This window comes from Columba livia, chromosome 10 (genome assembly GCF_036013475.1).
Source record: "Columba livia isolate bColLiv1 breed racing homer chromosome 10, bColLiv1.pat.W.v2, whole genome shotgun sequence".
NCBI lineage: Eukaryota > Metazoa > Chordata > Aves > Columbiformes > Columbidae > Columba > Columba livia.
Window position 1 is genome coordinate 22528556 of NC_088611.1, and position 13368 is coordinate 22541923.

At 45.1% G+C, this 13368-nt stretch overlaps 2 protein-coding genes across 3 annotated transcripts; both read right to left on the minus strand.

Annotated features, from left to right (window-relative positions):
* Window positions 1-3015: 3015 nt before the first annotated feature.
* On the minus strand, window positions 3016-5861 carry GHRL (ghrelin and obestatin prepropeptide). 2 transcript variants are annotated; one of them, NM_001282813.1, is given in 5 exon segments: window positions 3016-3397; window positions 4214-4322; window positions 4779-4892; window positions 5406-5542; window positions 5834-5861. In NM_001282813.1, coding segments are annotated over 4 exon segments (351 nt in total). In that variant the 5' UTR covers window positions 5514-5542; window positions 5834-5861; the 3' UTR covers window positions 3016-3377.
* Window positions 5862-7857: 1996 nt separating this feature from the next.
* Window positions 7858-13363, minus strand: SEC13 (SEC13 homolog, nuclear pore and COPII coat complex component). Its single transcript, XM_065075847.1, has 9 exons — window positions 13227-13363; window positions 12882-12926; window positions 12353-12468; window positions 11759-11910; window positions 10968-11101; window positions 10106-10239; window positions 9499-9619; window positions 9123-9269; window positions 7858-8701 (listed from the first exon to the last, which is right to left on the minus strand). The coding sequence occupies exons 1-9, from the start codon at window positions 13227-13229 to the stop codon at window positions 8591-8593; spliced, it is 963 nt and encodes a 320-aa protein (XP_064931919.1). The 5' UTR covers window positions 13230-13363; the 3' UTR covers window positions 7858-8590.
* Window positions 13364-13368: the final 5 nt, after the last annotated feature.

Here is a 13368-nt window from a genome sequence, read left to right on the forward strand (position 1 = left end):
CCTTAGGGTGTGCCATCTTGTCGGGAAGGTCAATAGGGGCAGGGCCTGAGGAAGTGCGTGCAGCAGGAGAGGTGTCTGTCCGTCTGCACCATGAGAGATGTCTGTCTGTCTGTCTGTCTGTCTGCAGCAGGCCCGGCATCTGCAGCATGCTAGGCGAGGTGTCTGTCCATCCGCAGCAGGCCAGGCATCCATCTGTCTGCAGCAGGCAAGCTGTCTGTCCATCCGCAGCAGGCGTGGTGTCCGCCTGTCTGCAGTAGGTGAGGTGTCTGTCCATCCGCAGCAGGCGTGGTGTCCGCCTGTCTGCAGTAGGTGAGGTGTCTGTCCATCCGCAGCAGGCGTGGTGGCCGCCTGTCTGCAGTAGGTGAGGTGTTTGTCCATCCGCAGCAGGCCAGGCGTTCGTCTCTCCACAGCAGGCCGGGCGCAGGCTGGTGTCCGCGGTGTGGAGGGCAGTCTCGTCGGCCAGGCTGCACCTCAAGAAGCGCCGGTGTCCTTCCAGGACTTGAACAAGGCTGACACTTGCAAGTGTGTTCAGACAGACAGACAGACACGACGAGGAGGCGAAGGACCCTGCGGCTGCCGGGTTGTTCGGAGCGCCTCTGAAGGCTCCTGCGGCCTGTTGAAGCGTGGTCACTGAAGAGCCTCGCTGAAGTCTGCATTTGTGGATGAACTGAAAAAACCCAAAGGGGGTGGTGAGTATGTCTTCACTGAATGGATGTGTTGAAATATCTTGGGGATCTGAATCATTAGAGTATTTTTGCAAAATTTCAAATGAAGAAGGTGAAATGTCGTTAGTCTCTTTCTTACTTTAGGAGTTTCCTGGCTTTGTAAAGCCCAGTCTAGTGATGTATTACTACAGGAAAAGAAAGAAAAGCATTAGGTTATTCTTTAGATTGGGGAACTATTACAGTTGAAGTGACTGGATATTTTTTACTTCCTTAATCTATAACGAATTAAACAATTAAGCAGCTAGGATTTTATAATGACTTTATTTTGAGGGACTCTTGATTGTTATTTCTTTATTATGTTATTTTTTGTTTTCATAGGAACTGGATTGATTATAGCTTAATTAGATACCTTATTTCATGTTCACAACTGAGTAGTCATCTCAACTTCATGGAAGAATACAACTTTTACTTTTCTGAAGAGTTTTGGAAAACAGAAGTAATACTGCATCCCCTTCAATGTAGGGAGTTTGATTAAAGCTGAAGGCGAGTCCCATGGTGGCTCCATTTACCTTTTCCTAATGTGTTATCTCAAATTATTAGTAAGAACAAACCACAAAGAAATAAGTATTTTCAGCTGAAGCATGAAAAAAAACTCTTAACTGTGGGCACTTAAGTAATACTGGAATGGTGCCCGATTCCAAAATAGCTTCTGGTTAGGGAGGTCGGGTGGGTGACTTGGGGCTAACACAGGAGCGTGCTCTTCCCTTTCCTCCTCCTCTGCCACCCTCCCGTCCGAATAATGTCTAGAGACACAGGCAAGGCTGTACCTGCGTGGGCGGCCCCAGGTTGTGTGAGAGTGCTTTGTCAGGCTGTTACTGGTGCATGCAGGAATATTGGTGTAGGGGCTGTTTTGCTGTTTAATTCTGCAGGAATCAATTCCTTTTGGTTGCTGAAATCTGAGGAGAAAGAAGAGTGTGGTGAAATGCTTGAAATATTGAAAAATGAGTACCAAGTGAATAGAAATTGGATCTGAGTTGGCAGAAAAAAAAGCTTTTACTTTAGCTTTTGATTTGCATTTTGTTGTTGTTAAATAATTTCTTGCACCTTGGCTCTGTCAGGTCCTTGGCATTTGTTACATGCAGTACTTGGGTTAGGACAACCAGCTGTAGTGAATACCCAGGTAATTACCCAGCTCCTGTTAAATGTGTTTTACTTCAATGTTGTTGCTCAGAAATAACAAGAATGCCGGTTTCGAAATTACTGTTTCAGAGGGTAGAGATCTAGCTTATATTTTGAAATTGATTGTATAGTTCTTTTGGAAAAATCCTAGAGCAGATATTGTAGGGGTAACATGGGCTATTTCATTTTTCTGCCCGGGGCGGGTGGTACCGCATGAGCAGTGCCCAGGAGAATCACATGTGCGCTATGGGGTTATACTCCCCTCTTGAGGCTGATGTCGGATTTGCAAAGGAGAAAATAGTGCACACATTTTTAGGTCCCAAGTTTTTTCTCTAGATGACCAAGAAACGTTGTTGGGGATTTTTATGTTGTGGTTTTGTTTGTTTGTTTGAAGACAACCTTAGAATGTTCTGCTCACTAGGCTGGATAAGCAACACAACATGGTAGCCTGTGCCTCGCTATTGCTCTGTAGAGCAGCTTTGCTGTATTCTTCCTTCTCGGTGAACAGGCTGGATCCTGCACAGCTCTGGCACAGTTCTCAAGGCACTAATCCTAGCCACAGCGCTGCTTGTTTTAAGAAAAGCTTTGTGCAGTGTCTCTACCTGACAGTTTTCTTCCTGTGCTGCTGGGCAGCTTATTGTCTGTCTGTTTCTGTGGAATATGCTTGGAAAACATAAAATATAAAAATAACACAAGCAGTAGTTCTGTTATGGAAGTGATGATTAGAGATCAGTCTAATAAATGCTACTTCAGTGCTCTTTCTGACTCCTCATAGCACTTCCGCAGGTTTCAAAAAGTACGTGACCACATCCTTATCCTGGACTAGTCCTCTAAGAATTGTTTGCTCCTTTTTAATCTGTTTCCCCCTTCACTTCTAATTCTCATTTGCCTTTTGATGGAGGATAGCACAAGATAGCGCAAGTGGCATCAAAAGGGATCACTTCATTTAGGTGATTAATTCTGTGACAGGAAAAGAGAAGGCATCTAACAAAAATCCAGTTGTATCTACACGTATCACATTCTTCTGTTAAAGAGTACTTTATAGAATGTTTTCAGGAGGAAATACTAGGAAATGTTCAGATGTCCATGTGGGCTGGCATACAGAAAATAACATGTACTGTGTTGGAGCACACTGGTTTATAAATTAAACAAAAAACAACTCCACAAGTAATTGCAGTTTCAGCATAAGCTTTATTCTCTATTATAGATGTGTAAGAAGAGGTTTCCACCAGTTTTAGAAAGGATTCATATGGCCTTCAAACACGTCCTTTAGAATAATCACTCTATTTGCTAAGGAAAAGAGAGAAGAAAATAAGCCTACTTGTCAGCCTGTGATTAAACCTTGCCCTTTATTACTTCGGGCTCTAGGTCTTGTATTTTTCCTTAAAAGATAATCCATCCCAAAGTCTGTCATGGCAAACGGCTTAGGTTCACGTAGTTCCTTCTTCTTCAGAGTTGTGATCAGTAATTTCATTTTGAGTTAAATTTAAACCAAATCAGGCCATCTAGTGCTGTGTTGTCCTCCGTCTTGCCTCAGTTTTTCATCTGAGTTGCTGAAGAGGGAAAAGATAAAGATTATTTTGAGAGTCTTAATACTTTTCTGAAAATCCTGGTTTGATAATCTGTCTGAAAGTCCCACAAGTGCTCAGCCAAAGGCAGAAGGTGGCTTGTGACTGTCGTATTTGTGCAGTGGCCCCAGGAGCAGCCCTTCAGGAGGAGTTCGCAGAAGGGAGAGAGGAGCTTTGGGAAGTCCTAGGAGCCTGAAAAGCAGGGGGAAAGTGGAAGAATGAAGCAGTGAGTAGTGGGAATGTGTAATGCAGGTATAAGACTGACATAGACATTCCACCAGCAGATTCCTAAAGCTCAGCTTAACACGGGTGAGTGCGGGTGGAGTATGGCAGGCTGGGCAGGGAGAACAAGACGGCTCGTGCTGGGAGCTGGTTATCAGCTGGCAGTGCTGCTGCTAGTGCTGACTTAGGTACAATCGTGCTTTTAATACGTTTTACCATGAAAATCGGTAAGGTCTTAGCTGAGAAAACAAGAAAATGCTGGGATTTGAGGGCAGGGGGTGGAAAAGATTGGTAGGTTAAGGAAAGGAAGCCTTCCCCTTCTGCCTAATATACTTTAACGGGATTCTTCGAAGTTCAGCTAGCAGTTTCTGAGCATCAGACACGTTAGTGGTTCTCTTGGTGGTAACTTAGTCCCAGTCACTCCGGAAAGGCTGCTCTGGATGTCTTGCGTGACAAATCAGATGACAGAAGTTGTTTGGTTTGTGGGGTTGGTGGTTTGACTTGTGTGTGTTGGTTTGGTGTTTTCGTGGGGTTGGTTTGTTTGTAAAAGCTCTGCTATTATGAGTTGGCAGGCAGTACCTTGAGCACTCGCTCCAAGCGTGTCCCCTAGCATCTTCTCCAGCACTTGTCTGTATTCTTGATACTCTTCTTCTGTTATCCTGACACCGATTTCAAAGGGAACATTAAACTATAAAAACATTAAAGGACTGAGTTTAACAGCCAAGTTCTGGACAAGGACACTGCAAGTTCATTTTATTTATGCGATTGATGATAAGCAAGAGGTATAAAAAATTACTCCATCTATTCACTTACAAGTGCTGAGATGTAATCAAAATCTCAGAAATGCGATGTACAGTTACTACAGACCAAACTGCACAATGAACTGGAGGAAAGAAAGCTTTACAAAATCCCGCATTATTGTGTGTTACTTCTGAAATGTAGGTGAATCCTAAATAAGAGATTGTGATCTGGATCACCGCAGCTCATTTTAAATCATTACATGCTATCAGTGCTGGCAGTTCTCATGTGCCCTTTCTTATTTGTGTTTCAAGTTCAATATTATTATAGTACTGCCTCCTGTGACTGAAATTGTGTTACCCAGCCCCACCCCGTAAACTTGTAAGCAAGAAGAATAAATACAAACCTTAATTTCAATACTGTTTCTGTCGTCTTCTGCCTCTGCTTCATCTGGATCCCAAAAGCCTTCCGTTCCTCGACGATGTAATTGTGCGGAGGGTTTTTTTGGGTCATTTTGTTGCTAGAAAGCAAGCAAAATAATATGTATATATTCTTTCCATAATCAAACTAGTCTGCAGTGGGAAAATTAGAACCTATAATTAACACAGATGCAGCAAATTAGCTGAAGGCGTCACACAATTTGTATGTATGATACGTAGGTCTATAGCGATTGTACTCCTGTCGCTGCATTCACTTCAATAGGTATTTTGTTTAAGGGTTCGTTGAAGAAGCAGCGCTTTTCAGTTAATTTCCAAAGAAGATGCCAACAAATTACTTAAATGAATGCTTTCTCTTCAATCACCCTTTTGTTGTTGTTTTCAGATTATTAATTCTTCATGAATGAGATTAGATACGTATTCTCATAGCAGGAACACAAAGCTAATGGTTTGCTAAAGAAGTTCTCTGGACTAAGTCCCTCCTCTTTCAGAAAATGTATCTTCTAAAAGCTCCTCTGAATGCTGTAAAGAATATTGGTTTTAAGGCCTTATAGAAGAGAATAATCCTGAGAAAGCGTTGTTCTGAATCTCTCTACCTGTAGCTTTTTATATTCAGGGCTTAAAAAGCTGGAGCCAGCCAGAGAAGGTTCTGTCCAGAGGCTGCTGGAAAGCAGAATTCCCAGCAGAGCACTTCTGAGAAACATGATTCTCTTCCCGAGGCAAGGTGTCAAACCTGAAAACACAGGGAGAAGTTAAACACATTTCACAGCCTCTGTATTTAGTTGAAGCCAGATCCAGAGAAAATATTTCTCCTGACTTGAATGGCATGGAATTATTTCTAAAGCTGGAGCTATAAAGCAAACATAATTTTTATATGCTAAGGGTAAAAATATCCTGTCCAAAAGACACTATTGCTTACAGTGTTTTCCTCTATAACTAAGATACAGTGACTGGAACAGACAGGTTAGGGGAGAGGAATCACACAGGAAAAGCAGCATAAGCTGAAGCTGCTTGGAAACGTTACCTGGTTGGTTTCCCGGCCTCAGCACACAGCTGCTTTCTGCAGCACTTTATATAGCGAGTGGAGTATTTGCTCTGTGCTACAGTATTCCTGGAAACGCAATCTGATACGTATTTAAAATACTTTGGAAACTTGGCCTGCTTGTAAGATAAAAAACGAACAAAAAAGTGACAACAGTGCATAGATCTATTGCTGCACTTTTCAAAATGTACAATGAAATTGTGTAGGGAATGAAGTGTGTTTCCTTTTTTCCTGTGGCATTAACATTGTTCCTTTTAAAAAATTAATTAATAGCTTAACTTGTATTTTTCGAAGAGGAACCCATGTTGTTACTCGAGGTGGTGTAACAGCAATGGAGAAGCTGAGCTGTATTCCTGAGCTGTGTTTCTCGTTTTTGCCTTTAAGTGCATTGCTTCCTGAATATATTCTCTCAGAGGTTCAGGTTTAGCAGATTTTCTTGTCTTTTGCTGGAAGACTGAAACTGAAATTGATACCTAGGAAGCTTTGCTTCCATTACTCTAAAAACAGAGTAGTAATGTGTTTTAAAGGGTCGGTAAGGGTTAGTGGCAATGGCTGAGGCTCTAGAAAAATCCCATGAAGAAAAACTTCGTATGTGGAAACTCTTTTCAGTCATCACAAGACGCAAACACTTATTCTCCTCAGGCTGGATGGTGAAACCAACGGTGGGCACAGGAGGGACCGTGTCAGCGTTCATCACGCTGAGCAGCAGTTTCTTCAGTGCGACACTTACTTTGAGCATATTCTTTTTCTGTCTTTTCCCCAGTTGCACGAGGAGGCAACTAGAGACCCAAACCCATGAAGCTCATTCTCAACTGAAACACCTTCACCTAATGTGTATGCTTGCAGGGAATAAACTGTGTAACTCTTAAATAATCGTTTATTAATCGTAATTGTTTGGCATACTTTGATCATTACTTGAAACTATTTGAATACATGTCATCTTAAGTACGAAGGGGTAACAGGCTGAACTGGGCCTTGCTGCTCAGTAGGTTTGAATTCTTAAGTATTGAAACTCATGAAATGTGAGGATGACTTTTAATGTGAGTTGTGGAAGCCAAAACCCCCCTGGCAAAAACTGGGGTGTACTTGTGGAGTTAGTGCCCTTTCTCCTTAGAATGAATCGTGGTCAAAGCTAAGGAAGAATGAGGTTTCATTTTTTAAGCCTTTTTATTGGAGCTGGTGTGCTGGAGTTCAGGTGTGTGTGGTCCCCACCCAGCCCCTCGGCGCCCAGCAGGTGTCTGGGGAAAGAGCAAGGGCTGTGGTCTGGGGGTGAAGCCACTGCTCACCCTGGCACTTATGAGTATGCTCTCCGTGGCAATGGAAACCAGCGTGAAACAGAGGAGTGCTTTGCTGGATGACTTGAAATGGAACTGCCCAAACGTGCTAATGTCTAGATGAGTTGTTTTTTTGGTGTGTTTTGGTTTTTTTTGTAAGGCTATAGCACATTTACGCAAGAACAGGAACATTTCATACTCCTAATGGTATACAGAAAGATAATTTGTGTATGTTTCTTTGAGAGCAACTGGGATATTATTTGGCTAGTATAGATAACTATCATAAAATGAGGTTTGTTTTTTCTAGAAAAGCGAGTATGTTATCTTGACTATGCCAAAACAAAGTGTGCCCAGGAACCACTGCCTTGGAGAGGGGGAAGGCTCCGAGTTATTCACTTGTGTTGCTCCGGTGCAGCTGAAGAATAAAGGAAAAACATGACCTTTGAGTTCAGTATTTTCCCCCTTGTAGGAGGGGAAGGTGCTTCAGCTTTTAGCTGAAGGCATACTGAAACACTGCCTGGTTGAGCCTAAGATGCTGCCTGAAGTGCAATGGCACATAAATTCAACTAAAGGCAAAACTTCATTCTTTCTTACACAATATATTCTCTAGGGGACCAAGACCTTCCCAGCTACTGCAAAGCTAATACCAGGGATGAGAGGACATGCCGAGGGTTTGACTGAAGGCAGACTGCAGACAGCCATGGCAAGATTATCAAATACAGCACACCAGGCTTTAACCAATAGGACTTTATTCTGTTGGTATCTTGACAAAAAAAAAAAACCTGAGGTGCAGTACAGAAGTGTGGCTAATAAAAAAAAATCTTCAAATTATGGTTTGATTTATTGATGTTGGTTTAATAACCAAGTCTGAGATTATTGTAAAGCAAAAGACATATGCATTTCACTACTCCTTTTCATCTTCAGGAAAGCACGGGCTTTTATATATCCAAAAGCATTATTTTCAAGGAAGATCTAAGCACCACTTCAAATCTACCAGAAGGGCTTGCTAGCATGTTGTTACATGATGCCAAAAGCTCCACCAGCCCTTCCCCTCACACGAAATGATGCTCTGGCCTGTGGCAGGACGGAGTATTTGTCCCCTTGCACAGAGGAGTCCACACCTCGCCCCTCTGACAGCTCCTGTTCCTACTCACGTACTTGAAGTCTGACCACACCATAATCCAATTAAATTTGATCCCTAAACCAGAAAAGCCGGGTACAATTCCTACAGCATCAAGGAGTAGTATAAGGCACAGTACTTTGCTATGCTCTTTACCTTTACTTTAAGGGAATGTCAATTAGGGCTGATTATCAACATATTGTGGCCTCCTAGCAATAGAGTGCTCATAAAATCAGATAGTTGTTTCCCATGTTCATGTCCAGTTTAGATAAAATCAGTTCTCATCCGATTCAAGACACATTGCAAACTGGGGATCATGATCACTTGTTGCCGGCGGAACACACGTCACTGCTCGTTCTGCTGCCCCTCTGTCACGGCAGACATTCCTCCCTGGCCCTTGTTGACGTCGCTGATACATGCCCACAGTCCATCAACCGATTCCTTCCATAGCGTGACCTCAAAAACAGACCAGGAAGAAATTTCAGCCTCAATACAGTCTCAGTTTCCCATTTCCTTGCAACCATCACATCTCTAGTTTGGCGATAGTCTACAGCTACGGAAGTCAAGTGTTGCGGAGTTGTTTTAAGTATCAAGTTATTTGTTGCTGTATACTGAATAATTATCCAGTGGTGACAGTATGTGAATTCTGCTCTTAGTACCTACAAAATAAAGTTAAGCCTGCATTTCTCGTTTCCAGCAAGCAATAAGAATGCAGTGCAAGAAGTCTGCCAAAGGGTAGGGTCTTCCTCCCCTCTTGATAAGTCAAAGAGAAAAAACATTCACCATTGCAACAAAGGAGAACCTACAACAGTCTTAACCAAAAGTGCCACTAGCATGGAAATGGCATGCAGGAGAACAGCCAAGCCAAAGTACTCACTTTGTTGTCTCCTCCAGACACTGCAAGGATATTTGCAGTAATGGACCAACTCACATGCCAGACAACATCATTGAACTTGTGCAGCAGCTTTGGTGACCATGAGTTTCCAGAGGCATCATCGCACGTCCAGATAAACACTCTGCCGTCCTACAAAAGCAAGGAGACTGAGCTGGTTGGACCCCAGTCACAGCACAGAAACAGCAACCTTGACTGCACTTAGAGCTGCGCTTCAAATCACCACTCCGGCATGAACCCTGGGCGCGTCTGCACGGGCTGTCGCTCAGCACGGCAAAGAGCCTGTGCTCTTACTATAGCTAAAAGCAAGACAGGCGTACAAAACGACACACAAAAGATGTCGCTCTGACAGAGGCCTCACCTGTGAGCAGCTCGCAATGGTGCTGGTTGGCAAACCTATGGATGGAGCCCAGGCTACATCACGGACCCAGTCGCTGTGAGCCTCCAGCTTCTGCTCTTCCTTCCACTGCCCATCTTCTTCCCTGAAAACACGGGTATGGCTCGGCAGGGTGGCAGCAGCAGCCGCCACGTTTCTCACCTCCTGTTCTGGAAGGCTTTGTTTTCATCGCTTTCAGACTCCTGGCTGATCCAGGTAATACACAGCACAAGTGTTCCCCACTCTCCTCCAAAAAGCTCTATGGCTTAAACTGACAAAATCCCTTCCAGGGTACAGAAAGCAGCACAGGAAAACCAGAAATCTGCTACTGTGGAAGTGACAGTGGCAATCAAAGACAATTAGAAAGAGCTTTCCAAGAGAAGATGAAGCAGGGCTGACACAAACTGCTATAACCATGAGAGACTGTACATCACTAAGTTGTTTCCATTTTTAAAGCACTTCTCTAAAATGATAATTTGAAGATGAAAGTACAGAGATGCCGAAAATACTACCTGAGATACAACAAGGAAATTCCAAGACTAGAAAGGTATCAGGTTTTGTAAGTTCTGACGCCTGGCAGCAGAGCACTTACTTCCAGATCTTGACAAGGTTGTCACAGCCACCAGATGCAAATCTTTTGATGTAGTTTGGTTTTTGTCCAGATGGTTGTTCTATAAGGCTTCCTGGTACAACCGCAGGAGCCCAGCTAACTGCATTACAGCCAATCTATTTAACGAAAAAATATCATTATTAAAAGATGCTTTCTTTAAATAAATATTATAATAAACCCGTCTTAGGAAACTTGCACAATGCTGGATGAATATCGGATGAATAAGAAATCCAGATACAGTCTGGTCTCAACAGGGCACTTGCTAGAAAGCCCGAGGTAGCTAAGTAACTGTTTTATGTGCAAATATCATCTCGGCTGTGTAAACGGTGGAGACAGAGGTATGGACTGAAAAGACATACGCAGTTGCTGAGATTCAGGAGTAGAAGGAACCTGTGGGTCCAGAGACCAGTCTCCTTTTACTGAGAGCCACTGCCATTAGCTTATCAAGTTCTGCTTAAGCAAAGACCCCCACTATTTTGGAAAAACATGAGTCAAGCAGTTTTTCTAGCTTCAGTTTATCCAGTCAGTTTGTACAGGTGCTCTTAGTACCACAGCCATTTCCTATCAGGGAACTTCCAGCACTGTGTGTAACAATAATGTTTCATAAGTATTATCAGTGCTGTTTAATAACCTCTGTGTCTTGTTTTCCACTTTATTTTAGTGACTGTAAGGTACAACTTCCCACTCTGGATTAATTAAACCCAAGTTATTCTCAATTCTGGAAAACGTTTCACATAATTTCTTTGCATTTCCATATCTATCCAGTCTACAAGTTCTGTGCAGCACCGAGTCAGAGCTTACGTGTAGCTCCAGGAGCTCTGCACGCCCTAAGGAACAGACGTACCGTATGTGCGTTGCTGATCTTTTTGAGTTCCCACTGCCCGTCACCCGTGTAGCTCAGTAAGGAAATGGCCCCGTCAGAGCTCCCGCAGGCCAGGATCAACCCATAGTCGTGTGGGGCCCAGCAGACAGAGTTCACTGCGCAGGGACAGACAGGCCGGATTACAACAGGGACTGCCAAACCGAGTAACGAAGTCACTGACTAGTGTTAGTGGAGTAGGCACTAAAAGCGAGCAGCTTTGGACGCTAAGAATAAGAGTCTCAGCATTCCTGAATTTCAAAGCTAGTCAACTTCTACTGAATGACTGAAAACTGCCTTTATTTTTGGCACCCTTTTAGAAAGAAACACCAAAAGAACACCCTTAATGAGAGATTAAAAATGGTGACTGTCCCTTGCAACAGTGGAGAGCATTACCAATGCTGGAACACAAGCTGAATGGCAGATGTAACATTTAATGTCTAGATTAGTAACAAGACAAAGCTGGAGACTTCTCTTCCTGTAGTGGACACACACAAGATTTTCCTCAAGAATTCAGTACCCTACCATCTTGTTTATTTGAAAGCTGATTTATTTGTAAAACATCTCCTATGCAAACATCCTATGAATCGGGACAGGTGATCCCGCAAAACGATGTTAGTAAATGTTCTGTTTATGCTGAACAGACTTAGTGTCTCTCCATTAAATCATCTCTCTGTTTGACAGATGCTTTCTTCTTTAACACCAATCGATTTATTCCAATATTAATGAATCCTCTCCTATCGCAGTTTCACTTTCCAGCTCCAGACCCCACATACCTGAGGAATCGTGCCCTGTGTACTCATATGTCTTCTCCCAAGTGCCATTTTCTTCCTTCCAGATAATAACCTTCCTGTCATAGGAACAGGAAGCCAAGATATTTCCGTACATAGGGTGAGCCCAGGCGACCTGCCACACGGGACCTTCGTGCCTGCAAGAAACAGCGCGATTCGGAAGAGCCGCGAGAAGCCCGCCCCAGCTGCGGCTGTTTCACACCGTTACTGTCAACCAGTGCTCTGCATGCGATCAATGCAGCGATGTGAAGAACAGGGTGACACCAAGGTGAAAAACAGCACACAAAACCACTGCCATTGAAAACAATGCCAAATACCTAACCTTATATTACCAATTGAGATTTTAAGTTTACTTCTTGAAAATTACAGGAGTCAAGTATGTAAGGAATGAAGAAGTCCATGTGTTATCTCTAATGGGCTCTCTGTCCCCCCCCCAGCTCACAGAACTGTTCAGCAACAACCAGCCGCAGCACTGACTGCCTCAGAGGAATTTACCGTACATCTTACATTATCAAAGGGCTAAACGACAAGATAGTAAAGATTTCCACAGATCAAAATCTTCCGTTTGCGACACTCTACCCTCTCAGGTCTGCAATGAGGATTTGCCCTCCATTCCGAACATCAAAGATTTTCACGGATCTGTCCGAAGAGCAGGTCGCGAGCCGCGTGCCGTAGTAATCCATCTGCGCATCGTGCTGCAAGGCGACGGAAAAGCTGCTGTCAGCACCTGCCAGCTCCGCTCCGCTAGCAGACCTTACTGCGTTTTAGCAGTAGCTGTAGGAATGGTGAACAGGTAACCGAGTCCCAGCAGGACAGGCTAAAAAGGACAGTTCTTAAACAGTCCCTCTGCCGAAGCTCTGAACCATTCAGTGTACATCTATGTTTTGTTTCATAGAAACAAGCCTAGGCATAAAAATTAGAGCTTTAAATCATCTCCTGTTCCCCCAGCAGCTCGGTTTTCCTGTCCACACAGTACAAACCAGCACCATCAGAATTTCAGGCAGTGTTCCCCACCCAGCATCCCGTGTGCGCCCCCGTATCCAGGTCCGTGCCCGGTGCCCTCGGCCCGCAGACCGGCGGGGCCGGGGCAGCAGCCCCGCGCACTTACGATCATGTCCTCGTGAGACGTGTCCACGGTGTTAATTACCGAGACCTGCGGGGGCGGAGAAACAAGAACCAGTGCGGGCACTCCCGGGCGCCGCGCTGCCCCCGGCGCAGCCCCCGCTCCGGCACGGCCGCGGGACCCCCGGCGCGCCGCCCCCAGGGACCGGGACCGGGGGCTCTCCGGCCCGGCGGCCGAACCGGCTGCGCTCGACCCGGGCACCGGGGACCCCGCCGGTCCTGCCCGCGCCACCGCCCCCGCGGCTGAGCGGAGCAGGGCAGCCCGTCCAGCGGCCGCCGCACGGCGCCGGGCCCGGCCGGCCCGCCATTCGCCCCCCCACCCCGGGCCTACCATGGCGGCGGCGGCCCCGCGGAGCTCCGGGCGGCCTGGGCTGCCCTGCGGCCGCGCTGCTCAGACGTGGCACGGCGGTCCGGCACACAAACGGCCCCGCCGCGGCGCTCCCCGCCCGCTCCCGGGTTCCGCCGCGCCGAGG

Coding starts and splice junctions, on each gene's coding strand:
- GHRL (XM_065074427.1), bottom strand. CDS start 5,513: ATGTTTCTCAGAAGTGCTCTGCTGGGAATTCTGCTTTCCAGCAGCCTC. Junction 4,323..4,778: donor GAAACAGTATTGAAATTAAG/GTTTGTATTTAT, acceptor ATGTTTTTATAG/TTTAATGTTCCCTTTGAAAT. Junction 3,398..4,213: donor GCTTGGAGCGAGTGCTCAAG/GTACTGCCTGCC, acceptor TTCCCTCTTCAG/CAACTCAGATGAAAAACTGA.
- SEC13 (XM_065075847.1), bottom strand. Junction 11,911..12,352: donor CTCATTGCAGACCTGAGAGG/GTAGAGTGTCGC, acceptor TGTTTCTTGCAG/GCACGAAGGTCCCGTGTGGC. Junction 8,702..9,122: donor TGTCTGGAGGAGACAACAAA/GTGAGTACTTTG, acceptor TCTGTTTTTGAG/GTCACGCTATGGAAGGAATC.